Source organism: Antechinus flavipes, chromosome 1 (assembly GCF_016432865.1).
Source record: "Antechinus flavipes isolate AdamAnt ecotype Samford, QLD, Australia chromosome 1, AdamAnt_v2, whole genome shotgun sequence".
In the NCBI taxonomy this organism is placed as follows: domain Eukaryota; kingdom Metazoa; phylum Chordata; class Mammalia; order Dasyuromorphia; family Dasyuridae; genus Antechinus; species Antechinus flavipes.
Genome location: NC_067398.1, coordinates 51,940,152 through 51,965,801, shown reverse-complemented (window position 1 = coordinate 51,965,801; position 25,650 = coordinate 51,940,152). Strand labels below are relative to the sequence as shown.

Here is a 25,650-nt window from a genome sequence, read left to right as displayed (position 1 = left end):
ACCTCAGAAACTGTTTCCTGTATGATCCTGTCTCCTAGGAATTTAGCTAAATTTTAAAAAAACCAAAAAAACTTTTCTTCTCCCACATGAGGACAGAAAAAGCCTGTGTTTACCACCTACTTTGTACATAGTATTTCCTTTTACTAATTCTAAATTTATTTCTACCTTTAAGATATATTTCCCTTAAGTAAAGTGGGTATAGTGAAGTCAGTAAAAGCTTCTCCTCATCACCCCGGCAAACCAGCTTTTCCATTAGGACTCATTGAGAATGGCTAACAGAGCTGATGGAGCGGGCCTCCAGAGGCCAACCCATACTGAATTATCTCAGTCTGCAGATTATCACAGAAAGTTGAATTGTTTTAGGGCTAAGTAGAGTTTACTTGAAGAAAGCTGGACTGATTTATTTTAGGGTGACATCAGGCCCTTTCCAGGGTAAGGTTCTTTCTTAAAGAATAAATTGGAAATAACTTTTGTTTTGCCATTGAAGTTGATCGACAATTTTATCACTATTTGATTAGATCAAGTAGTATATTTAGAACTGGGATGAGGAGCTGGGAGTGGGAGTTGAAGAATAAACATTTATAAAAGCCCCAGATGCCATTATGTTAAGTACTTTCTAAATACTTTACTCATTTGATCCTCAGAACAACCCTGAGAAGTAAGTGCTAATATTTTCCTCATTTTATGGTTGAGGAAACTCAAGACAATTAGGTCAAGTGACTTACTCAGGATGGAACAACTAGCAATGGCCTGAGACTGGATTGGAACTCATTTTCTTAACTATAGACCCAGCTCTGTCTTATGGCGCCCCCTTGTGGACCCTGATTCAGAGAATTAGGTAAGCTAATTTATAGTCAGCTAGTGAGTAGGCAGTATGATCTAAGAGCGGGACTTCTTTTTTTTTTTTTTTTTTTTTTTTAAACTTCCAGAGTCTTTTTTTTTTCCTTTATTAAAGTTTTTTTTATTTTTCAAAATATATACATAGGTAATTTTTCAACATTAACCCTTGCAAAACCTTGTGTTCCAATTTTTCCCTCTCCCCCATCTCCCTCCCCTAGATGGCATGTAGTCCAATATATGTTGAACATGGTAGAAATATATGTTAAATCCAATATAGGCATACATATTCATATAATTATCTTGCTGCACAAGAAAAATCAAATCAAAAAGGAAAAAAGAGAAAGAAAATAAAATACAAACAAACAATAACAAAAGAGTGAAAATCCTATGATGTGATCCACACTCAGTTCCCACTGTCCTCTCTCTGGGTGCAGATGGTTCTCTTCATCACAAGATCATTGGAATTGGTCTGAATCATCTCATTGTTGAAGAGAGCTACTTTCATCAGAATTGGTCATCATATAATCTTCTTGTTGCTGTGTAAAATGATGTCCTGATTTTAGCATCAGTTCATCTATGTCTCTTCAGGCCTCTCTGAAATAATCCTGCTGATCGTTTCTTACAGAATAAAAATATTCCTTAACATTCATATACTATAACTTATTTAGCCATTTTCTGACTGATGGGCATCCATTCAGTTTCCATTTTCTTGCCACTACAAAAAGGGCTGCCACAAATATTTTTGCACATGTGGGCCCCTTACGGGGAGGTCATTTCTTTCTTTCTTTCTTTCTTTTTAATAATTATAACTTTTTATTGACAGAACCCATACCTGTGTAATTTTTTACAAATTTATCCCTTGCACTCACTTCTGTTTCCTTTTTTCCCCTCCCTCCCTCCACCCACTCTCCCAGATGGCAAGCAGGCCTATACATGTTAAATATGCCACAGTTATGTCCTAGATACAATATATGTGTGCAGAACCGAACAGTTCTCTTGTTGCACAGGAAGAATTGGATTCAAAAGGTAGAAATAACCCAGGAAGAAAAACAAAAATGCAAATAGTTTACATTCATTTCCCAGTGTTCTTTCTTTGGGGGTAGCTGCTTCTGTCCATCATTGATCAATTGAAACTGAGTTTGATCTTCTCTTTGTCAAAGAAATCCACTTCCATCAGAATACATCCTCGTACACTATCGTTGTTGAAGTATAATGATCTCTTGGTTCTGGTCATTTCACTTAACATCAGTTCATGTAAATGAGAGAGGGACTTCTAAACTCCCCACTCATGGGGTATATGGATATAAAAAATAAGTATACAAATCAAACGTTTACTCATAATAAATCATAAAGAAATATATTTGAAAACAACTTCTTGGTATACATATAATTTTATTAAGATGAAGGCAAATTTGCATATTGATGAGATGGATATGCTTGTTTATTTTTATCTAAAGAATTATATCTTGGCAGAATATTTAGTAACTTACTATTGCCAAATTTTTCATAAGCCTCCCTCCCACCATTCAATTATATTACCCCCATATGGGGTTGTAACCCACAGTTTAAGAAGCTTTGGTGTAAAAGTTAAAGACCTGGCCTTGGAGTTAGCAAGCCTTGATTGCAGATCCCACCTTTGACACACACTAGCTTTGTAACATAGCAAATTGGAAATCATTAACATAGGACTATAACCTCGTCTTAATTTAGTGGGATAATGACAGCATTTTCATCAGTATTAGGCATGCATATATAGTCCTTAGTATGTATAATATAATTTTATTTTGAAACATTTTAAAATTCTGTTTAGGAAAAAAACACGTTTAGATTGGAATACTGATGCAGCCTCTTTGGTGGGAGAAGAACTTCAAGTAGATTTTCTGGATCATGTTCCCCTCACAACACACAATTTTGTAAGTTGATTTTTCTTTTATCTTTATAATGTGTTTTTGTATTTTTAGATTCATAAGTTGGAATTTCACATTCTAGTAGCACTTGTTGCCATTGAATCAAAAACTGTGGTTATAACATAGCTTATAATGCAGTAATCCTCAGACAAAAACATCTTTTAAATTCTTAATTATTTGAGATCCTTTAGCTTTGGGAAGGGATGGGAAGGGTGCAGTATATAGAAATGAGTCATTTGACTTTTTTTTCCATTTACTAATTATTTGACCTAATGTGTAATGTTTTGTCTTTCATCTTCTTCATCTCCTAGGCGCGAAAAACTTTCCTGAAGCTTGCCTTCTGTGATATTTGTCAGAAGTTCCTCCTGAATGGATTTCGATGTCAGACATGTGGCTACAAGTTCCATGAGCATTGTAGCACTAAGGTCCCCACCATGTGTGTGGATTGGAGTAATATCAGACAGCTCTTGTAAGAATCCTCCTTTTCTTAAAATGTATCAAATACTATAAGGGGGGAAGTAAACAGTGTCCTGGAAATCAGTATAAGAGATGGTTATGGGACTAAGTAGGCATTTGTAATGAACAATTCTGTACTTAAGGCATATTAATAACTATTTGCAAAAGTGAAAGCCAGAATAGTGTAATGTTGGATATTGACCCTAGTCTTAGAGAAAGGTCCTGTCAACCAATCTAGTATTCTAAGATCAACAATATGTGTTGAGCAAACCCCTAACCAACCAGTGGATTCTTGACATGATTCTCTGTGCATGTGCGCACGCACGGGCGCACACACACACACACACACACACACACACACACACATCTTCTGAAAAAGAAGTTTTTGGATGTTGCATAGCATTGGATTTAAAAGAATAGTTGAATATAAGCCAGCATGCACATCTTAAAAGACACATTCTCTCCAAGATGTGTAGCAGAAAATTATAGAGGCATTCACACATCTGAATATTGTAAGTATAGACATTAGTAGGAACAGGACTTGTCAAATGATTTTCTTTTCTGGATGAGAATTTTGTTACTGAAACTTGTAGTCACACAGTAAAAACATATTTATTCTGTGGGTACCTATTGATCTTTTAACCCATGACATTTATGTTCTTTGGAATATATTTGAAATGTAAAGAATGCTACCTCAAATAAGGAGCCAGAAATCCTTATCTTAGACTATGTAAATGGCCTTGTTCATGTGTACATATGTGTATGTGTGTCTCTTCTGTTCAAGAATACTTTTTTCCAGTCTGCCCTATTATTTAATGTTTTTGGTGTTGAATTTAATAGGAAAATCTAACAAGGAGAATTAAATACTTTTTATTTATTGTGTTTTTAAAGCAGTGATATTTAGATGAAATGGTAAAATTAGTTGATATTAAAATATATACACTTAATTAGCTGGACTAAATGTGGATATTGTGTCAGTAGCTTCAACATAATAATCAGCCATAATTTGATTTTAGTTAGTAACTTTCCAAATTATCTCTTTTGTCTAATAATCTTTATGTTAAGGAATATTCATCAGTTGTCCCTAGACTCAGACTGATGTTCTTTGGCTAATTACTAGCACCTACTGCACATCACTAGAGGTGCTGCTTGCACCTTACTTTGCAGAAGTTTTAAATAATGGTGGGAAAACCTAAATGTGGCTGAATCATTTTGGGATTTAAAGCAACTGATACTTTTGTAAAAAGTAGAGATACTAAATCAGATGGAAGATGGTCTTTCTATACATTGAATAATGACTAAACCTTTCTTTATCCAACTTCATTTAGATTGTTTCCAAATTCCAATGTTGGTGATAGTGGTGTACCAGCACTACCTCCTCTAACGATGCGTCGGATGCGAGAGTCTGTTTCCCAGATCCCCATTAGGTAAATGGCTTTTTTCCCCCTAAATTTATTTTGTTTTCAGTTTCAAGTTTTCTCACTCACTCATTGAAAAGCAAGAAAAACAAAAACCATTGTAAATCTGAATAGTCATGCTAAACCAATTCTCACATTAGCCATGTCAAAAAAAAAAAAAAAAAAGCCAAGAAAAAGAAAGAGAACAAAATATGTTTCAGTCTGCACTCTCGGTAGACAGCATGTATCATAATGAGTCCTTTGGAATTATGGTTGGTCAGATTTACTAAGTTTTTGAAAGTTTATTATCTTTATAATATTGCTGTTACTATGTAAATTGTTCTAGTTCTGCTCAATTCTTGTTGCATTAGTTCATACAAGTTTTCCCAAGTTTTTCTGAACTTCTTGCATCTTGCATCATTTCTTATAGCACATTAGTATTATATCACATTAATATACCACAACTTGTTCATCCATTCCCCTCAGTTTCTAGTTTTTCCAACACAAAGTTGCTGTAAATATTTGGGTGCGTTTAGGTCCTTTTCCTCTATCTTTGATATCTTTGGGATATTAATTTAGTAGTGGTATTGCTGGATCAAATATCAAAGTGTATGCATAATTTATGCATTCTCTAGAATGGTTGGACTTATTCACAGCTTCATGAACAGTACTTAGTATAGCTATTTCCCTCAGCTTCTCCAGCATTTATCCTTTTCCTTTTTTATTTTTTTCTTTTCTTTTCTTTCTTTTTTTTTTTTTTAAAGTGGTTGTATAGCCAGTTTACTGGATGTGAGGTGGTACTTTGGAGTTGTTTTAGTTTGCATTCCTCTAATTATTGATTATTTAGTGTTTTTCACATGGCTATTGGTAACTTTGATTTTTTTTTTCTCTTAAAACTGCCTAATCATATCTTTCTGCCAAAGTGCTTTTCAGTTTTCCCAACAATTGTCAGTGAATTCTTGTTCCAATAGTTGGGATCTTTGAGTGCTCATTTTTTTCTGTATGTTATGTACCTAAAATGTTTCACTGATCTACCTCCCTGTTTCTTAGTCAGTACCAAATTGTTTTGACAATTACAGTTTTGTAGTCTAGTTTGAGATCTAATACTGCTAGGGCTTCTTCCTTTATACTGGTTTTTTTTTTTTTTCATTGATTCTTTTGATATTTTTGACCCTTTTTTCCTCTGAATGAATATTGTTGTTATTATTTTTTAGCTCTATAAACTACTTCTTTGGTAATTTGATAAACTAATTCAATGACATTGAATAATAAATTATTTTTATAATTTATATGTGCGTGTATATATATATGTATGTGTGTGTATATATATACATATATACACATATCTTATAAATAAATTAATTTAGGTAGTATGGTTGTTTTTATTATATTGGGTCAGCCTACCCCTCAGTAATTGACATTTGTCTAGTTTTGTAGATTTGTTTTAATTTGTGTGAATAGTGTTTTGTAATTATGTTTGTAAGTCTTGGCAGGTAAATTCCCACATAGTTATTTTAAATGGAATTTTACTTTCTATCATAAATAATTTTTTATAGCACTAGCACATTTATTACAACACCATGTTATTTACATGGAAGTGAATCCTGCAAGAATATGAGTATGACTGGTAAAAAAATGAAAGATATTGAATTTTATAGTATTTACTGCATATAGGGGCCATCACCTCACTAGGCTCCATGTCATAGAGACACCCATACATGCACATCTTTATTTAGTTTTATGGAGGCTTTTTGTATTTTTTTTTCTATTTATATATTTTTAATGCATGTTGCTTTATGAATCATGTTGGGAGAAAAAAAATTAGAACAAAAGGGAAAAACCATGAGAGAGAAAAAAAAAACAGAAAAGAAGTGAACATGGCTTGATTTACATTCAATCTCCATAGTTCTTTTTCTGGATGCAGATGGCATTTTCTCTCCAAAGTTTATTGGGATTACCTTGCATCACTGAATCACTAAGAAGAATCTAATCTTTCATAGTTGCTCATCAAACATTCTTGCTGTTATCGTATACCATGCATTCTTGGTTCTGCTTGTTTTGCTCGGCATCAGTTCGTGTAAATCTTTCCAGGCCTTTCTAAAATCATTGTTCATCATTTTTTATAGAACAATAATATTCCATTACCTTCATGTACCACAACTTTTTCAGTCATTTCCCAATTGATGGGCATCTCCTCATTTTCCAATTCTTTGCCATCACAAAAAGAACGGCTACAAATACTTTTGTACATGTGGGTCTTTTTCCTTGATTTCCTTGGGATATAAGCACAGTAGGGGCACTGTTGGGTCAAAGAGTATGCCCAGTTTTATAGCCCTTTGGGAATGGTTCCAGATCATTCTCCAGAATGGTTGGATCATTTCACAACTCCTATACCTTATATAGTGATTCAGAGTTTATAAAACATTTAGGTTACAACCATGACTAGGTAACAGAAATAGGGTTATTCCCATTTTACTTGGGTAAAAGTCCATTGCTGTTTCCACTGTATTCTGCTGTTTTGGGACATGGTTCCAAAGGCAGTTTTCAGTGTTCTGCTTTACTAATCTTGTGGAAGTTACTAGCTTATAAGTAATAGAATTTTTTCAACTGATTGAGTCTTGAAAATTGAATCAAATTTTGTAAGAGTTTGAGACATAGATAATGCAATCAAGAGGTCATCTTTAAAACTACCTAAAATTTATGCAGAATACAAAACATCCCCAAATGATAGAAAAGTGAATTTTTCTAAAGGCTGAAATTTTTTAGGGCCATAGTTAAGGTGTAAACTTAAGCCAGTCAACTTTTCAAAATTGTTATTCATCATAACATTCCTTTAAGTTTGTTCATTAGTATAAGGTCTTATGGTCTGATGGGGAGATGGTGTGATCATGTGGCTGCTTGCTATTAGCTATTAGATGAATGGAATCTGAAATAGACTCCAAAGCACAATCTGCTTTTAATTTAACCACATCTCTCCTCAGCCCGGGATACTTGGTACTTATGGATATTTCTTTTTTTCTTTATATTTGTGCATTTATTGTTTTTTATATATATAAAGCTTTTTATTTCAAAACACGTGTATATAGTTTTCAACATTCACCCTTGCAAAACCTTGTGTTCCAAATTTTTTTTCTCCCTCCCTTCCCTCTCATTCCCTCTTTTAGATGACAAGTAGTCCAGTATACATTAAACATGTGCAGTTATTTTATATGTGTTTCCACAATTATCATGCTGCACAAGAAAATTCAGAGTGGCTATTTCTTAAATGTCATTTCTAACAGGGAAAATTTCTTGGTGCCAGGAAGAAGTTGTATTCAAAATGTGTTTGAATATATCAGATTGCTACTTCTCAATTCTATGTAACTTCTTCAATTCCTGTTCAAAATGGAGTTGTTCTTAGGAATCAGAAATCAATGTTATTTGTTCATTTGACTCCAAGCAAGAGAGCAGTGAGTCTTTGAAAACCATTCTTTTTGACCTGGCACTGTTCAACCAAACCTTTAAGTTGAGGAGCCAGACTTTCAGATAGCATAATTCAAATAATTTAGAATGCTTAGGTAATTAATTTCTCCATGCAAAATGGGCAGTTCACTTTGAGGAAGCTTAGAATTGTTTTTATTTTTTTATGGTTACAAATGTTTGACACGGGATTTATTTTATTACTTTGAACAGAACACAAACTAATCCTTGGAGCAACTAATAAAAACTACTGTTACACTTCATAAAAACTGTTGGAGGTTCAGAAAGTGGTTATTTTTAAAAGGACCAACAACTGATTTCACAATTTTTAATAGATGAGAACCTGTTAGGAGGAGGAGAGTCAAAAAATTAAATAATGCCTAATGCCCTAGCCTTTTTTCTGAACATGTTAGGCAGATCTTTCCTCTGTCAAAATCTTTTTTAAAACCCTTTAATTTAGTCTCTAAATTAAAATGGGCAAGCTTCAACTAGCTAAATAAATTGGCAAATATTTATCTCCCCTAAAGATGCTACAATATTCTGGATAAATGATTTATTTAAGAGGAAAAGAAGTTATTTATTATTAGAGATACTCCACTGTTCTTAGGTTTTAATAGCATTTTGCTAGACTAGCACTTGAAAATTTTTCTTGCTAAAATGATGGAAAGTTTTGTTGAAAAAACTAATCTTTGTCATTAATAGGAGTGAGTGAGCTCTAGGAGTCTATATAAAATCTTCTTGTGGTATGTCTCTAGACATCTTTATGAGGAAAGTAAGCAAATATATTTTAGTATGGGGAAGTTTGAAGATGACTTAGCCTCTTTTTTCCCCCCTTACTAGTTCCCAGCACAGGTATTCCACGCCCCATGCCTTCACGTTCAGCACATCGCCGCCATCTTCGGAGGGCTCCCTTTCCCAGAGGCAGAGGTCTACGTCCACCCCAAATGTCCACATGGTCAGCACCACCATGCCAGTGGACAGTCGGATTATAGAGGTAATGGGACTACTTGAAATGAAAATTGTTTAGCACTAATTTCAAATAGGAAGAGATTTTATTTTTCAAGATAAATACCAGTGCTGGTTTTCATACCAAAATTATGATGGTCTCTAACATCCCTTAATGTTTGAATTTGCCCTGCTTCCTTTATAACATTTTTGCCTGGCTGAGTAATAAATCGGGGATTGTTGGATTAGAGGCAGCACTGCTCATAGAAATCCTAGTATGAGCCTTTTTCTTCCAAACTTGCACAGGTACCAAGCTAGCACATTCATGATAAGGAACACTAATGTTTTGGCCTTTTTTTGTAAGGGATGAGGAAAGGGCCAGCTCTCTGCAAGGTAGGAAAGTGCTTCTAAGTTTAAAAGTCTGGAACAAGTTGCAGGATTGATGGTATCCCATTTGGGGAGGGGTTCTATACTGAGTGAAGTGCCCAGAGGTTGGCTTCCACTGCTTTTCTTTTCTTGCTTTCCTGCTGGGGTGTTTTTGTTTCCTTTTCTTTCTAGTTCCTCTTCCATAGCAACTGAAAACACTCAAATGCTACCTGTGTTCTTTCTTCTTTATTTCTCATTGCTTTGGACTAGAATAGCAGCGTGAACACTTCTCCCAGGGCGTGGTGCAGACGGTCATGTTTGAGGGCAAGAGTAGGTATCCTTCTTCATGCCTTTGCTTTCTTGTGATTAACAGGATTGCCCAGACTGTGCCACACAGCATAGCATCGAGGCAGGAGAGAATTTTAATCCGTGATTTTGCCACACTAGTATTCATAACTTCTGCAACATTCCTATAAGATTAAAAGGTTACGTACCGCAGGAAACTTTTTTGCTCTCTTGTTAACTGCTTCTTAGAATTTTTTGGGGGGAGGGTGGAATTCAATTTCACCTATGTCAACACATGCAAATATTGGATCATTTTTTCCTTTTTTTTTAAACTTGAAACTCTAGTTCTTCTGTAATTGATTTCTATATAGTAGTAATATAGAAATGCTGTGTCTCATTTATAAGCTGTGTGTTTGTCTTTTCAATTTGTTTGATTGCTGTTTTAGTTTTGTCAGTCAACACTAGCAACTCTTGGCAAGTATGTGCCATTTATTTATTCTAGATTCCAGATGATTACCTCTAAGTTCATTTGTCCCACCAGTTGTTACTTTTTTAAATGAAAGCTAAGCTTCCATGCCTATCTGACAAATTTTGACTCCAAATTTTTGGATGTGCTTATTTGAATAAATGATTCTCTCATTCTTCTCTAGCAATTTCAGTAATAGAGAAAATTTCACAGGAGGAAAATTCAAGTATTTCTATTCTAATAAATGATTAGCATAATTATCTTAATCATCCCTCTTCTTTGGAATCAGGTTTACTTTCTCCTTTTTTCTAGTTACTTAAAACTTACTAGTGCATGTTGTTTTATTTAAGTTTTAATATTTATGATTCCTTTTAAAGGACAAATTCTAAGAGAACAAAGCAACATAAGCAGCTTATGGATAAAGCATGTATATAGGTTGAGGAAAGGAAGGCAATGAAATAAATCTCATCTTAGCACATAGAAAACCGTTGCTCTAGTTTATATTGTGATATACTTCAGTTCATTAAAATTATTACATTAGTTTTGCAATGGAGTCAGTTGTTAGAAGAGCTGAATTCAACTCTCAGGATATGTCTAAGCCTTTAGTGAAGTAATTTGCTAAGAGAGTTTTAAAAACCCCAAAATAGCTTTAGTTTTGGTGTTCAGATTGTAAAAGGATGCTTATTTGTTTTTAATTTTTTCCTTGCCAGAAATCTGAATGATTTCAAGTATTTTAATGTATTTTTATAAATGCTTTTTATTGTGGTTACATATAAAAAGTAGAAAGATTTTGTTATAAGCAATAGGTAGGCCTAAGGAGAAAATGGAGTCCTTTTATGTGAGAATGAAGCTTTTGTCATCCAGCAAATAGATATTTCTATTAATTAGTACTGAATATTAATTACAGAAGTAAGCCTTCAGAAGAAAGTGCCATAGTATCCAAAGCCACTCTGTGAAGTCTTTTTTTTTTTTAAGATGGAACTCTGCTGGTGAGGGGACCTTGTTCCTCAACTGGAGGAGGTTGCCTGATGCAATGGGAAGAGGATTAGACCCAAAGTCAGGGGAGCTGATTTCTTGGCCAGACTCTGCCACTCTGTGGCCAAGGCCAAATCACTTCTTTCCATGCAGTCACTGTCCACTTCCAAACCTACATTTGACCATGCTGAATGCCAACAGGAACTTGAACAATCCATGACAGTTTTGCATTGTGATCTGTTTCACTGAACCCACTGAAATTAGGAATAACAAGAAAATTGGGATTTGACTAAAGAAAAGACCGTCCCACTTGACTAATATTTCAGTAGTCTTTTGTTGGGGGGAAATTGGGATTGCTTTTCTGTAGATAGCAAATGAACATAAACCATTTTATTGCTTGGAGTAAAATCCTTGAGGAATATGTCAATCACATATATATATATATAAATCCTTGAGGAATATGTCAATCACATATATATATATATAAAATTTAGTCAAAAGAAAATCTCCCAAGTTATATTTTTATAATTTCTGAATTTTAGATATTTCATAATCCTCTTTCCATTTTTGTATATTCTCCCTTTCCTGTCCTTTCCCACAAGATAAGGTAAAAGTTAATTATTTTTTTCTTTTCTGTTTTAGGATGCAATTCGAAGTCACAGTGAATCAGGTACTTGTATGTCATACATAAACTGTAACATGCTTTCTTTTAATCACTCTGGGTTTCTTGTTAGCTCATGTATACCTTAAATGACTTTGTCTTTTTGTTAAGCCTCACCTTCAGCTTTGTCCAGTAGTCCAAACAACCTGAGTCCAACTGGCTGGTCTCAGTCCAAAACACCTGTTCCAGCACACAGAGAAAGAGCTCCGGGATCCAGCACACAAGAAAAAAATAAAATTGTAAGTATGTCATCTTGATTTATTGTTTCAAATAGTGAAGGATACAACAGTTATTAAGTGCACTGGGATTAAAATTGAAGAAAGCCAGTTGGTCCTTGTCTCTTAGGAGCTTAATGATCTCCAGAGGGGAGAGGCACGTAAAGAGTAGAAATCTGGCAGTGTGCTGGAGAATGGCCAGGAAATCTTACTTTTCTAAGTCCAGGGAGGTCCTGGGATCAGAGGCCAGAGTTCTGGTAGGAAGGGAGGGCAGAATTCAGGCTATTACAGAGAAGGCCAGCCATTTAATCTGAAGGCTTTTGTAATGTATGTTGGGGAGTCTTACATGTCAGTGTTTGACATCATTTGTTTTCACACACTGATGTTCAGAAACAATTTGTATGTTGGTGGTCATTTGTGGGTATATTTGCTATGTTTTACTCTGACCCATTTACTTGTTCCAGAGGCCACGTGGACAGAGGGATTCAAGCTATTACTGGGAAATAGAAGCCAGTGAGGTCATGTTATCAACCAGAATAGGGTCGGGATCCTTTGGGACAGTGTACAAGGGCAAATGGCATGGTGAGTATGGGCCAGGCTGCTCATTTCAGGTTTCATGCCTCTGCAGTATACTATATTTTAGCATATGGGGATATGGTCCAAGAAAGGAAAAGCCAAGGAGCTCAAGCACAGAATTCTGTGCCAGATTGAGCTATTTACACAGTAGTTAGGGTGCTTAGAAGCAATTGGAGCATTGGGACAGCATTGGGATGAGAGAGTTGGGACAGGGACATTAAGATTGAAACAACCAACCTTTTAAATTTGTTCACATTTCCAAAGCCCTTCCAAAATCAATGGCAGATGACAGCTTATTTTGTATCATAAAATTAAATGTGTCATGGTGAAGGTTCATTGCCTCTAGTGACAGATGTGCACAGTGGATGCATTTTTCAAGCTTTCCCTTGAGATTAAAAATGTTTTGTTTATGAGAACTATTGTTCATTGTGATGGCCATAAGTCATTACAAAAAGGATATATTTGTTCAATATCCTGTGCTTGAGATTGCAAGGAAGTATGTAACACATTTTACTTATGTAGTCATTCAAAAAATGTTTTAAAAAGTTTTACTCCTAAAAAAGGGTCAGCTTCAGTTACCTAGAAAACTCACTTATTGGGAAAAGCACCTCCTTTTCAACTATTTCAGATAAGTGAAATGTGGAACTGTAATTCAGATTTAAATTTCAAATTCCAATTGGAATAATGAAACCAAAGACAGAATATAAATACAAGTTTAAGTTCACTTACAGCATCCTTGTTAAAAACAGTCTGATAAGGAAAGTGAGTAGAACCAAGAGAACATTATACACAGCAAAAGCAAGATTATATGATGATCAATTCTGATGGACGTGGCTCTTTTCAACAATGAGGTGATTCAGGCCAGTTCCAACAGATTTGTGATGGAGAGAGTCATCTGTATCCAGAAAGAGGACTGTGGATACTGAATATGGATCACAACAGAGTATTTTCACCTTTTTTGTCGTTTGTTTGCTTGCTTTTTTTTTCTCATTTTTTTTTTCCTTTTTGATCTGATTTTTCTTATGCAACATGATAAATGTGGAAATATGTATAGAAAAATTGTACATGTTTATTGGATTACTTGCCTGTCTAGGGAAGGGGGCAAGGAGAAGGAAAGGAAAAAAAAATTTAGAACACAAGGTTTTGCAAGGATAAATATTGAAAATTATGCACATGTTTTGAAAATAAAATGCTTTTTAAAAAATGCAAAATATATTCAAAGATAGTTTCGCATTTGCTTTTGACACAAAGCTTTCTTTTTCTTGTTTTCTCAGTGGAAGAGGAAAAGAATTTAGAACTAAAAATAGAATTAAATTAAAAAAAAAACAACAAAAATTAGATCTCAAGATTAAGGCAGACAGAATAGTAAACAGACATTTGCAGCAGACTAAGGATTGTACAAGAACTTTAAATGTTGTTTGAAATAATGGACTGTTTCTTATTTTTAAATGATAAAGGGAAAAGTTCTTGTTCAGCTTTACTCTTATTGCTGTTTTTAAAAAAATTAATATTTTATTTCTATTTTTATTAATTATTATTATTTGTTAATTTTTATTAATAAGTTTTGTTTTATTTTTTATTTTTATTAATTTTTTATTTTTATTTTAAACTTTTCATTAAATTATTTATTTATTATTTTTATTAATGATTTTAAAATTATTTTTGTTAATAATAATAGCACAATTTTTGTTGTTTTTATTAATTTTTAAATAATAATTAATAATAATACCACCTCAAATTTTTACATAAACACTCTACATTCAAGACTTATACTGGACCACTGTTTAATTGTATGGTTACTTACTACTGGAATCTAATACTATACAAATTAAGCTGATTTCTTACTATTGATTATCTGACCTTTTTAAAAAAAAATAGCTTTTTATTTTCAAAATATATGCAAACATGTTTAATATGTATTGGATTACTTGCTGTCTAGGGGAGGGGGTAAGGAGAAGATAGAGAAAAAAAAATTTAGAAACAAGGTTTCAAGCCCAAGGAGAAAGGCTTCCTTCAAAAAGAAGTCAGTGAGAAAAATGTCATGGCTCCCAAGTGTGGGAAGATGAGCTAAGTGAATTAGATGGGAAGAGGCTGAGAGCAGGGATTTCATAATGGGTCTGGCACAATGGCATTTATTGAGTAAGAAAGACAACAGAATCAGAAATGAGACTGAAGAAAATGGCTCATGAGAACCATTTATAGCAGAACCTGCATTGATGTGACCACCTTCTTAGATGGCAGTTCCCTGCTCTATCACATAGATGACAACTTGAAATAAAAAGCATTCCTTTTTTGTCGTGTTGACTTTAAGTTAATTTGCAGGAGATGTTGCTGTGAAGATATTAAAAGTCATTGATCCAACCCCAGAACAGCTTCAGGCTTTCAGGAATGAAGTGGCTGTCTTAAGGTGAGCAGAGAAGTTTTGTTGTCTTGTTTTAGAGGCCCTTCTGCCAAATGTGTGATTTGTTCTGTGAAAATGTTCCATGGGATAATCGTCTTAGTGAGTACATAGTGCTTCTTACAGTGATTCAGACTTAAGAGGGGACCTCTGAGGTCAATTAATGTACATAGTCTGACCATGTCATTGGTCTGCTGAGAGACCTTCCTGGTCCTTTTCCCCCATGCTTCCCTTCTTACACTAATTTTGGCCATCCTATCTCCCCCACCCTCCATCAGCTGTGATCTAGAGCGTAAATGAATACTTTGGTTCCTTCCCTCCAGTGGACTCCCAAGTTCTTTGGGGCCAAAGACTGTGTTGTTTTTATTCCCCCTTCATGCTCCCCTGTAATCAATGCTGAAATGTCTGCTCTCCTTTTATGCATCGGGAATGAGAAGCCCAGTGAGTTTTAATGATTAACCCAAGGTCAGAAAGGTAATTAAGTGAAGATGATTTTTAGGTTTAAGTTTTCTGTTTAGACTGTAATGCCTTGACACTTTGATACCTTGGCTTGGACTTCGCTAAAGTCTGTCAGTAATCTCCTTTGTTTTGATGTTACTTCATAAGGATAATAGGAAATTTTTTTTTCTTTATATTTTTCTTCAGAAAAACCAGGCATGTTAACATTCTGTTGTTCATGGGTTATATGACTAAAGATAACCTGGCCATTGTGACACAGTGGTGTGAGGGGAGCAGTCTTTATAAACACCTCCATGTCCAGGAGACCAAATTTCAAATGTTCCAACTTATTGATATTGCCCGGCAGACAGCTCAAGGAATGGAGTAAGTACTTCAGGGGATTATATCATGTCTTAATCAAAATAGTCCTGATTTTGAAAAGACATTTGATATGTATTCATGTTCAGCATTTAGGTTACATGTAGTTTATACAAATTAAATATATATTGAAGGACTTTGTGTGAATTTGACTGAAAACTAGCCTTGGGATTAAAATCAATTAGAGAAAAGGAAACCTCTTCAGAGGTTGGTGTGGTTTCCAACTCTCTTGGCCACCCCCAGTGCCTTAGCCAACCCTGGCTGCCACAGAGACTCCAGCAAACCACACCCCTTCTGAGCCTTCGGGAACTCCCAATATATCAGAGTTGAGAAAGGTTGTTCAGAGTTATTTGGTCCTTGTGGTCAGTAATGACAGAAACTCTTATTTCTGTAGCTAGACCTTAGAACATGTTCTCCTCATGACAACCCTGTGTGTGGACAGCAGAATAAATATTGTCGGGATTTTAAAGATTGCTCAGAAAGGTTGAGGGACTTGCCCATGGTCTCATAAGCTTTGGAGCTGGATTCAACCTTGATTCCAAGCTGAGCTTTTCAACTGGTGACATCTCCTCCTTCCTGGATAGAGAGGACCTCAAGAGAAGATTTAGTCATGCTTTGATCACAGTTAACTCAAATGATAATTTTGTTTGAAAAGATCAAAAACTTTGGTCATTTCTAAGATCTGGAAGTATACATAGGGAAATTGTTATCACCCCTTCCCCTGCAAAAAAAAGGCGGGGCGGGGGGTAGAGAAGCTCTAAGCTGTATGACAGAAATTCATTAGATAATTTTTGGAATAGACCAATTGGTCTGTTCTTTATTTTTTAAATAAATAATAAATTTAATAAATATACAAACGTTATTTATTTATTTATTTATTGAGGCAAAAACATATGCTTGATTAGCTCCCCATAGGAAAATAGATATTCAATGCCTCTGTGACATTAGCCTAAGACACACTGACTTTTCCTGGACTTCAGTTTTCTTATTCTTAAACAAGAGGCTTGGATTAATTGGCTTTTGAGGTCCCTTGAAATTCTAAATCTGTGATCATCCTAGAATTAAACTTTGCTTTTTTATTGCTTGTTTTTATTTTAGAGAAACTAGTGGTAAGATTGGATTTGAGATTCTTTTTGATATCCACTAGACAATAAAAAACTTCCTGACCAAGTAGAAAAAAATATTCATTGTCTCTTAGCATTGTTATTGAATATATGCTGCCTAGACAACTGCTTGAAAGGAATGGATTTGTCCACATAGCCTCTCAGGTCCTTTAGAGCCGCAGTAGTCTTTCTCTGTCTTAAAGTTTCAGTGACCTCACTGTGTGGAATACTACTTTACCCTGGAATTATCTTCTGACACTGTTAGATGTAAGATGGTGAGGTCATTGATCCTCAGTTAATTGATTTGGTTACTGAAGCCTCAAAAGGAACTTTTGTAAAGTCATTTTAATGATAAAATAACCACTGATGAAGAGGAAATTAAAGAAATAATAAGGGGTTACTTTGCCCAACTTTATGCCAATAAATTTGATAACCTAAGTGAAATGGATGACTACTTCCAAAAATATAGGCTTCCCAGATTAAGAGGAAGTAAATTGCTTAAGTAGTCCCATTTCAGAAAAAGAAATAGAACAAGCTAATGATAAAACAACTCTGTTTCCTTATTTGCACTTTGGAGTTTTTGCTTTTCCATTCTGGAAATGATTCTACATCATGTAAATGAATATATTTTTATAATTTTTTTCTTTTTTTTCTTTTACAGTTATTTACATGCAAAGAACATCATCCACAGGGACATGAAATCAAATAGTATCCTTTAATTATGTAGTTTGATGTGATTAATGTGAAAGGTTCCATGATTTAAGAAGATCCAAATATGTACATTAACAGTGCTCCATGTAGCTTGAAGAAGTCTTCATACAACTGAGGAAGGACTACACAATATATAAGGCTGGACATTTGTCTCCCTAGTTCTTCCTTACAGTTGCCATAGAGTTAATGGATTAATTTTCATCATGGTAGCTTTTAATTTTTTAAATACTATTTTTATTGCTATCTTGTTTTTAAATCATCCATATTTCCCAGTGTACAGTCCCAGAGAACGATCCTTATTTTGAAAAATAACAAAGCACTGATACATCCACAAAATCCTATAGCTTCCATACTCACAGTCTCCTACCTCCACTGAGAATCGAGTGAGTGATGCATTCTCATCTCTTTGTGGCTAATCTTAATCATTTTAATTTTTTAAAATTAAAAATTTGTTTGAACATTCCCAATGCATTCATTTCCTTAGATAGAGAGAAATAAAGTTCTGCAGAACTAAGCAACATGTCAGAAGTGTGACATCATATACGGTGTCATACAGAAAGTCTCCCTACTTTCGCAAAAGAGCAAGAGAAGGTAGCTCCTTTTTTTCTTCATTATAATTATACAGCATTCAATTTGAATTCCTTTGTTATTGTTGTACTTTCCATTACATTATTATAGTCATGCTATTGTTTTCCTGGATCTGCTTACTTCATGTGGTAACAATAATAATAATAGTAATAATAGCTAGCATTTTATTTAGCATTATGTTCCAGGTGCTGTGCTAAATACTTGACAATTGTTATCTCATTTGATCCTCACAAGAGTCTTGGCAGGTAAATGTTGTTATCCCCATTTTACAGATAAGAAAAACTAAGGCAGTCATGGGTCAGGTAACTTGCATGGGGCCACTTAGCTAATAAATATCTGAAGCTAGATTGGAGGCTCAAGTTTTCTTGACCCCAAGCCCAGTGCTCAGTGCACTATGATGCCCCCTAATTTCCCCACATAAGTTTATATGTAAATTTTCCTCATGCTTCTCTTACAGTATAATAATATTCATAACATTAATGTACAATAATTTATTTAGCAGATAGGCCTCTGGGTTTTTTTTTCCCCCCCAGTTAAGTAACCGATGGGTTTCATTCATTTCCATTTAGTGCACACTTGTTTAAGGGCTGTCTGTGTACAGAGCACTTTACTAGACACTGGGGAAGATGTAAAGATAAAACAGTCCCTGTTTTCATGGAACCTAAAATACCATAGATAGAGACAGCCCAATTGAAATATTAAGTACATTGGACACTGTTTTTATGTATCTTATTTAAGGCCAAAGTGGGGAAAATCATCTCTTGGCTGGAGGTATAGAGAAGACTTCCTGGAGGAAGTAGCATTTAATCAGAATTTTAAACAATGGAACAATATTCCAAAAAATAGGACAGCATGAGCAAAAGTATGGAAAATGGAAAGTGAGGATGTTAAAATGGGGAACCATCCATTTTGGTTGGAGTATAAGATTCATTATACACAAAATGATTTTGTACAAATAAAATGAAAATTATTTCGTATAATAGAGCAAATAACAAAATGAATGTATATGAGAAAAATGTTGGAAATACTTTGCAAATCCATTGAAAGCAAAGGCTCAAGGAGTTAGGCAAATTCTTCTGCTCCATGAAGAATCTGAAGGACTTAGAGGGAATTGCTTTTTAGTATTATGAAATCTAGGTCTAAAGTAGGACTTCCAATAGAAATTTCTTTGATTTCTTGTCTTCCAATGAGAGAAATATAATAAAGATTTGAATGTGAGTTATATAACAAGTCCTAAAAAGTTCAAGTAATTTTTAACCTTTACATTTTCTGCTATTTGAAAAAAGACATAGATGACCTTCTTCCTCTCCCTCTCCAAAAAAGATGGTATAATAGATTCAATTAGAAATATTAGTTTCCCAGATTTAGCGTATGGCCAGTGTCTACTTAACCTAATCTGTTAATTCCTTTCATTCTACAATGAAAATTGATTTTTCTTTAATTAATTACTTAATTTATGGTTTAATATTTTCCCCTAGTTACATTCAAAATAATTTTTTTACATTTGGTTTAAAATTTTTTGAATTCTAGATTCTCTCCCTTATCCCCACCTACAATTAAGAAACCACATGTGAGTTATGCAAAACATTTCCATAAAAATCAAGTAAATTGAGTTTTGTAAAAGAAAACATAGATCTCCCACCCTATAAAAATAAAAACCCTCAAGAAAAATTAAGTTTAAAAAAAGGAGAGAATGCTTCAATCTGTATTCAGACCCAATCATTTTCTTCTCTGGGCATGGAGAGAATTTTTCATCATAAATCTTTCTCAGTAGTTGTAGATGATTGTACTACTGAGTTGCAAAGTCCTTTGCAGCTGTTCATCCCAGGACATTGCTGTTACTTTGTATATAGTACATTTCACTTTGCGTGAGTTCATGGAGGACTCTCCCCGTTGTTGTGTATTTTTTTTTTTGTTGTTTTTTTTTCCTGAGAGCATCCTGCTCATTATTTCTCAATTGTTATTAACAATAATATCCCATCATAAACATATATCAGTTTATTGAGCCATTCCTTAATTAATGGGCATCCCTTCAATTTCTAGCATTTTTGCCCTAAGAAAAGAGCTGCTATGAATATTTTTTGTATATGTAGGATTTTTTTTTTTGAATCTCTTTTGATATACATGACTAGTAGTGGTATTGTTAGGTCAAAGGATATGCATGAATTTTTGGCCCTTTTGGGCATATATTATATCTTTTGATCATCTATCAATTAGGGCATGACTTTTACTTTTTTATAAATTTGACTCAGTTCCCTGTGATTGAGAAATGAAGCCTTATCAGAGAAATTTGTTTCAAAATTCTTTTTACAATTACTCTTGCTAACTCTATTTTCTCTCATCTATTCTCTCCCTCCTTTCACCCTGTCCTTCCTCAAAAGTGTTTTGGTACTGACTGCTCTTTCTCTCTTTTTTTTTTTTTTTAAATAACTTTTTATTGATAGAACTCATGCCAGGGTAATTTTTTACAACATTATCCCTTGCATTCACTTCTGTTCCGATTTTTCCCCTCCCTCCCTCTACCCCCTCCCCCAGATGGCAAGCAATCCTTTACATGTTGAATAGGTTACAGTATATCCTGGATACAATATACGTGTGCAGAACCGAACAGTTTTCTTGTTGCACAGGGAGAATTGAATTCAGAAGGTATAAATAGTCCGGGAAGAAAGACAAAAATGCAGGCAGTTTATATTCATCTCACAGTGTTCTTTCTTTGGGTGTAGCTGCTTCTGCCCATCTTTGATCAATTGAAACTGTATTAGCTCTCTTTATCGAAGAGATCCACTTCCATCGAATACATCCTCAAACAGTATCATTGTTGAGGTGTATAATCTGATTACTCTTTCTCCTGATATACTCTCTTTTTTTTTAATCACCCTTTCCCTCTTTCCATATCCCATTCCTCACCTATTTTCTTGCAGGGTAAAATATCTGTATTGAGTATGTATTTTGTGGAAATTGATTTTTTCAGAACACAGTTGCTGTGTCTAAGCTTGTGACTTCTGATGACAGGAGACTGTAATATTTCTCTCTAGTAGAATGCAAACAATTCATCTTTGTGTACTCTCTTATTGTTGCTCACCTATGTTTACCTTCTCTTCTCTGATCTTTCATGAAGAAATGCTTAGTGATCCTCTAATTTGAGGTTTTTTCCCTTGTAAGATTATGCTCAGTTTTGCTAGGTAAGTTATTGCTGGTTGTAAACCTTTATCTTTTATTCTTTGGGATATCATCTCCCCAAAATGCAGCCACCCAATCTTATGTGATCTTGACATATGGTAAAGTAATAAAATTTCAAAGAAACTTGGGAAGACATAGTATGGACGGATGTCTCTGAAAGTGAGCACAACTGGAGAACAAGAATACAGATAACCCATGATTTTGATAAGTGATAAGCTAAGAAGCAGAATAAAATACATTTTTCGATATAGCTAATGTGGGTTTTTTTTTTTTTTTTTTTGCTTGACTGCTTTTTTATTAGAAAAGATGTGTTTTTTGCCTGGATGGGGAAGGAATTCCTTGATAATTGGAAAAAAATTTAATTTTGTATCCACTTCCTTAGTCTTTTGAAAATGAGAAAAGAATCAGCATTTTTTTTTTTTTTTTTTCAGATGTCTTTATGGAACTAATAGGTGTGGTTTTTTTTTTTTTTTAAGTTTTGATGCTTTTTAAAATATCAGATTAATTTCTGAATATATTACCACTCCAGGCTACTTCATAAAGCTTTTCTTTGTTTAAAAAAATAAACGTAGGCTGACATATCAACTATGCTTGATAGCCTATGTATCCCTCCACTACTATGGACCTCTCCATCCCCATCTTCAGTAAAAGTGAGGAGGCACATTTTCTCATTTCTTCTTTGAAATCAAGATTAGTCACTTTCAATGCAAAGCTTTCAGATCCATTTTGTTGTTCTTTGCATCTTTGTTATCATTGTGCCTATTGTTTTCCTGGTTTTATTTACTAATATCATTCTACATTAGTTCATGTTTTCAGTGCTGTTTAAATATTTCAGCATATGGAGGACCTTTCTGTATTTTACTTCCTTGAGGTATATTTCTTTTCTTTTTTTTGCTGAGGCAATTGGGGTTAAGTGAGTTGCCCAAGGTCATACAGCTAGGAAGTGTTAAGTGTTTGAGACCAGAATTGAACTCAGGTCGCCCTGATTTCAGGGCTGGTGCTCTATCCACTGTGCCATCTAGCTGCCCTCCTTGAGGTATATTTCTAATAGTACAGTCTCTGGATCAAAGAGCATGGAAATTTTAAATACTTTTTATCATAATTTCAAATAGCTTTTCCAGAATGAATGAGCCAACTCATAGCTTATGATCAGTGTGCCTCATTTCCCATATGGCACTATTGTCTGTTTCTATCTTTTCTCATTTTTGCCAATTTCTTCTGGATGTGAAGTGAAATCTTAATTTAAATTTGTTTATATTTATTAGTGATTTAGAACAGGCTTTCATTTGATTGTTAAAATATTGAATTTTTTTTTTTTTTTGAGAAGTTTGCCCTTAAGTTTTGGCCAGTAATCTTTTGGGGAATGGCTTTTGGTCTTATACATTTGGGTTAAAGCTCCTTATATATCTTGGATATTTATAGATTTGTCACACACACAGTTGTTACAAGTATTTTTCCCTCTCATTTGACAATTTTTGGTTGATTTTTCTCCCCTCTGCTTTATTTTTCTTTTGTTTAGGTATTAACATAATTTTTTATTCATGAAAAGAATTTTGTAAAGTGCTTTCAAAGTCACTTGTTCAGAATAATTTGTCACAGATATTAATAATTGCTCTTTAAAAAGCTTGCTTAAAATTCACCTATGAGATCCACCCGCACTAAGGTTTGTTTGTTTTTTTCTTTCTTTATGGCTTATTTTTTAAAAACACCTCTATATCAGTCTAATTTGACTATTTTTTGAAAATTTCTATAATTATTTCCCTTAAACTCTTGCTTTGTATAGTAGACCTTGATAATTCTTTTTTTCTCCCATTGTGAACTCACATTGGTAATACTTTATTTTATTTAAAAGCAAATTAAAAAGGTTTGTTGGTTTTGTTGTTTTTGAAATTACCAGAAACCTTCTTTGTTTTCTATTTCTTCTTTCTCTGATTATTTTTTGGGGGAGGCAAGGCAATTGGGGTTGACTTACCCAGGCTCACACAGCTAGGAAGTGTTAAAAGACTGAATTTGAATTCTGGTCCTCCTGACTCCAATGCTGGTGCTGTAACCACTGCGCCATTGCTCTTTTTCTCTAGTTTTCTAAATTTATTTTTCCTTTGTGCTTCTTTTGAGTTGATACATCACTTTTTAAAAAGTGCATTAAATTAGGAAATATAATTCATTAATCTTTTTAATATATATTTTTTCAAAAGAGAACTGACCATGGCATAATGGATAAAGAGTCAGTAACACCTGACAAGTAGTGGCTGTGTAAATTTAAAATTCTCAAATATAGAATTTTCTCTAAGAATTTCTTTCAGTTATGTTCATAAAATGTCATTGTGTTGTGTCTTTATTCTTGATATATTTGGCAATTGTTTTCTTTTATGATCTATTCATTTTTAAGGATATCAGTGTTGAGCCTCTGTTTTTCCTTTCCTACATTGTTTTTCAAGAGCTCTTTATGGATCTTTTTGATAAATTATTAAGAGTATGAAGTTTTTAAAGAATGTGTTTAATACTTTGGCCCTTTTACATTTCTTTGTTCTTTGTTGAATACATTTCATTAACTAGTTTGCAATCATTCTTGATCATACAGTTGTAGCAGTTCTCAAACCTGGATAGAAATGAGGCCCTGAAGACCTTTACAAAATATCTGTACAGAATATTGTTTGTTTGTTTTCCCCTGAAGCACTTGAGTTGGTAGAGCAAAATGTAGTCTTAAGGACTTTAATTATGTGTATCCTGTGTATGTATTAAGATCAGATCCCATGAGACTGCTTGACAGATATATCTACAGAAGTTTTATTTATCCATTCTCTGATTCAGTATGAATGAAACAAAGCTTAAAACAGATATATTCACCAAAGGTGTCTGCTTACTGCCATGGGAAGAGTCTATTTGGTGTTGGGCAGCCAGGTCACTCCTGTTTGCACACAATTTAAGAATTATACCAAATCCTGGGAACTTATAGAGCCTCAGACTAGAGTTTGGCCCAAAAATTCACCTAGAAAAAGCTGAGTGGATGAAGAATTCCTCACTCCCAGACTACAATCTGAATTTGGCTGGACAGCTTCTTGAGTTGATCCATCATATGATAGAGACAATGGCCATTTTGCTGGTACCCAAATTGGATCAAGGGGCTGAGAGCATTGCATTTGGGAAAATATACAGTGCTTGGAATAACCTCACACTGTTCTCTGAAACCTATCAAATAGGAATACCATTCCTCTGCCATGCCTATGTATTATGACACACCATCTTCTCCAAAGAATCAAGGGAGTCGAGGATCCAGAGAGCAAGAGATGAAGCCACAGGCCACTCTCATACCAGCAATGCTACAAAGAGCAAGCAAGAATGGCTCACTGGTGCAGACGGACTAATATATTTCCTGACTTACGCATGGTATGGCTTGGAGGCTCAAAGTGGAACTCCTGTGAAGGGAGTTTTCAGGGGATAACCATGTCAGGTGAGGGGGATGTCTTGAGATGCAAGGGGAAGCAGAAGGGGAAAGGAAGGTCAAGGTATATATTGGGGAAGAACTTTTCAAAATTCTCATAGAAGAGAATAGTTAAGGATTGTTCTTTATTAGTACTCTTTGCACAATTTCATAGTTAAAATTCTTTTTTTAATGTGGGACATAGCTTCCTGAAGAGTTAAAAAAAAAAAAAATCTGCATTCTAGTGGTAGTGGTAATAAGCCTTTTCAAATTCAGCTAGACTGAACATCAATTAAGACAGCTTCACTGAGACCCATGGTAACCTGTCTTTCCTCTACCCACATCACTTGAGTACTCCAGAGATTGGAGTACTTCATACTTCATACTTTCAGCTACAGCATTAGTTGTAGAAAAATAAACAAATTTTGTGCAGATATGTGTTTAGGACAGCTAGGTCCTCTTTTTGAGTTAAAATCTGGCCTCAGATAACTAGTTTTGTTATCACCCTGGGCAAGTCATTTAACCATTTGCCTCAGTTTTGTCACATGTAGAATGAGCTGGAAAAGGAAATGGCAAAACCTCTCCAGTAACTTTGCCAAAAAAAACCCTAAAAGAGGTCGTAAAGAGTTCAGACAACTGAAAAACAGAACAACAACAAATGTTTGTGTAAGGCTGCCTGTTTACATAATACAAAATGAGACAGCAAATGAATTAACTTTAAAAATAGGAGAAATAAGCAACAACCACCACCAAAAATCAAGAGTTAAACCTAAGTGATAAAAAAGAAATCTGAGTTAAAACACAATTTGCTTGGCTCCAGAGAGGAAAATTCATGTCAACGAGTAGATTTCATTTAGTGTGAAGAACTTCCTAATAAAGCTAAAG

The 25,650-nt window shown here is 34.3% G+C and overlaps 1 protein-coding gene across 4 annotated transcripts in view; it reads left to right on the top strand.

Moving 5' to 3' along the window:
- RAF1 (Raf-1 proto-oncogene, serine/threonine kinase) overlaps positions 1 to 25,650 on the top strand; it is a 73,730-nt gene that overhangs the window by 45,257 nt on the left and 2,823 nt on the right. For 2 of the 4 annotated variants that reach the window (XM_051982546.1, XM_051982563.1), the window contains 11 exons: positions 2,651 to 2,753; positions 3,059 to 3,216; positions 4,532 to 4,630; positions 8,900 to 9,053; positions 9,641 to 9,700; positions 11,739 to 11,766; positions 11,869 to 11,996; positions 12,437 to 12,554; positions 14,871 to 14,955; positions 15,592 to 15,768; positions 17,527 to 17,573. In XM_051982546.1, coding sequence (XP_051838506.1) covers positions 2,651 to 2,753; positions 3,059 to 3,216; positions 4,532 to 4,630; positions 8,900 to 9,053; positions 9,641 to 9,700; positions 11,739 to 11,766; positions 11,869 to 11,996; positions 12,437 to 12,554; positions 14,871 to 14,955; positions 15,592 to 15,768; positions 17,527 to 17,573 — 1,157 coding nt within the window. The remainder of the gene's footprint in view (positions 1 to 2,650; positions 2,754 to 3,058; positions 3,217 to 4,531; positions 4,631 to 8,899; positions 9,054 to 9,640; positions 9,701 to 11,738; positions 11,767 to 11,868; positions 11,997 to 12,436; positions 12,555 to 14,870; positions 14,956 to 15,591; positions 15,769 to 17,526; positions 17,574 to 25,650) is intronic. The other 2 variants (XM_051982554.1, XM_051982571.1) reach the window with 1 other exon arrangement.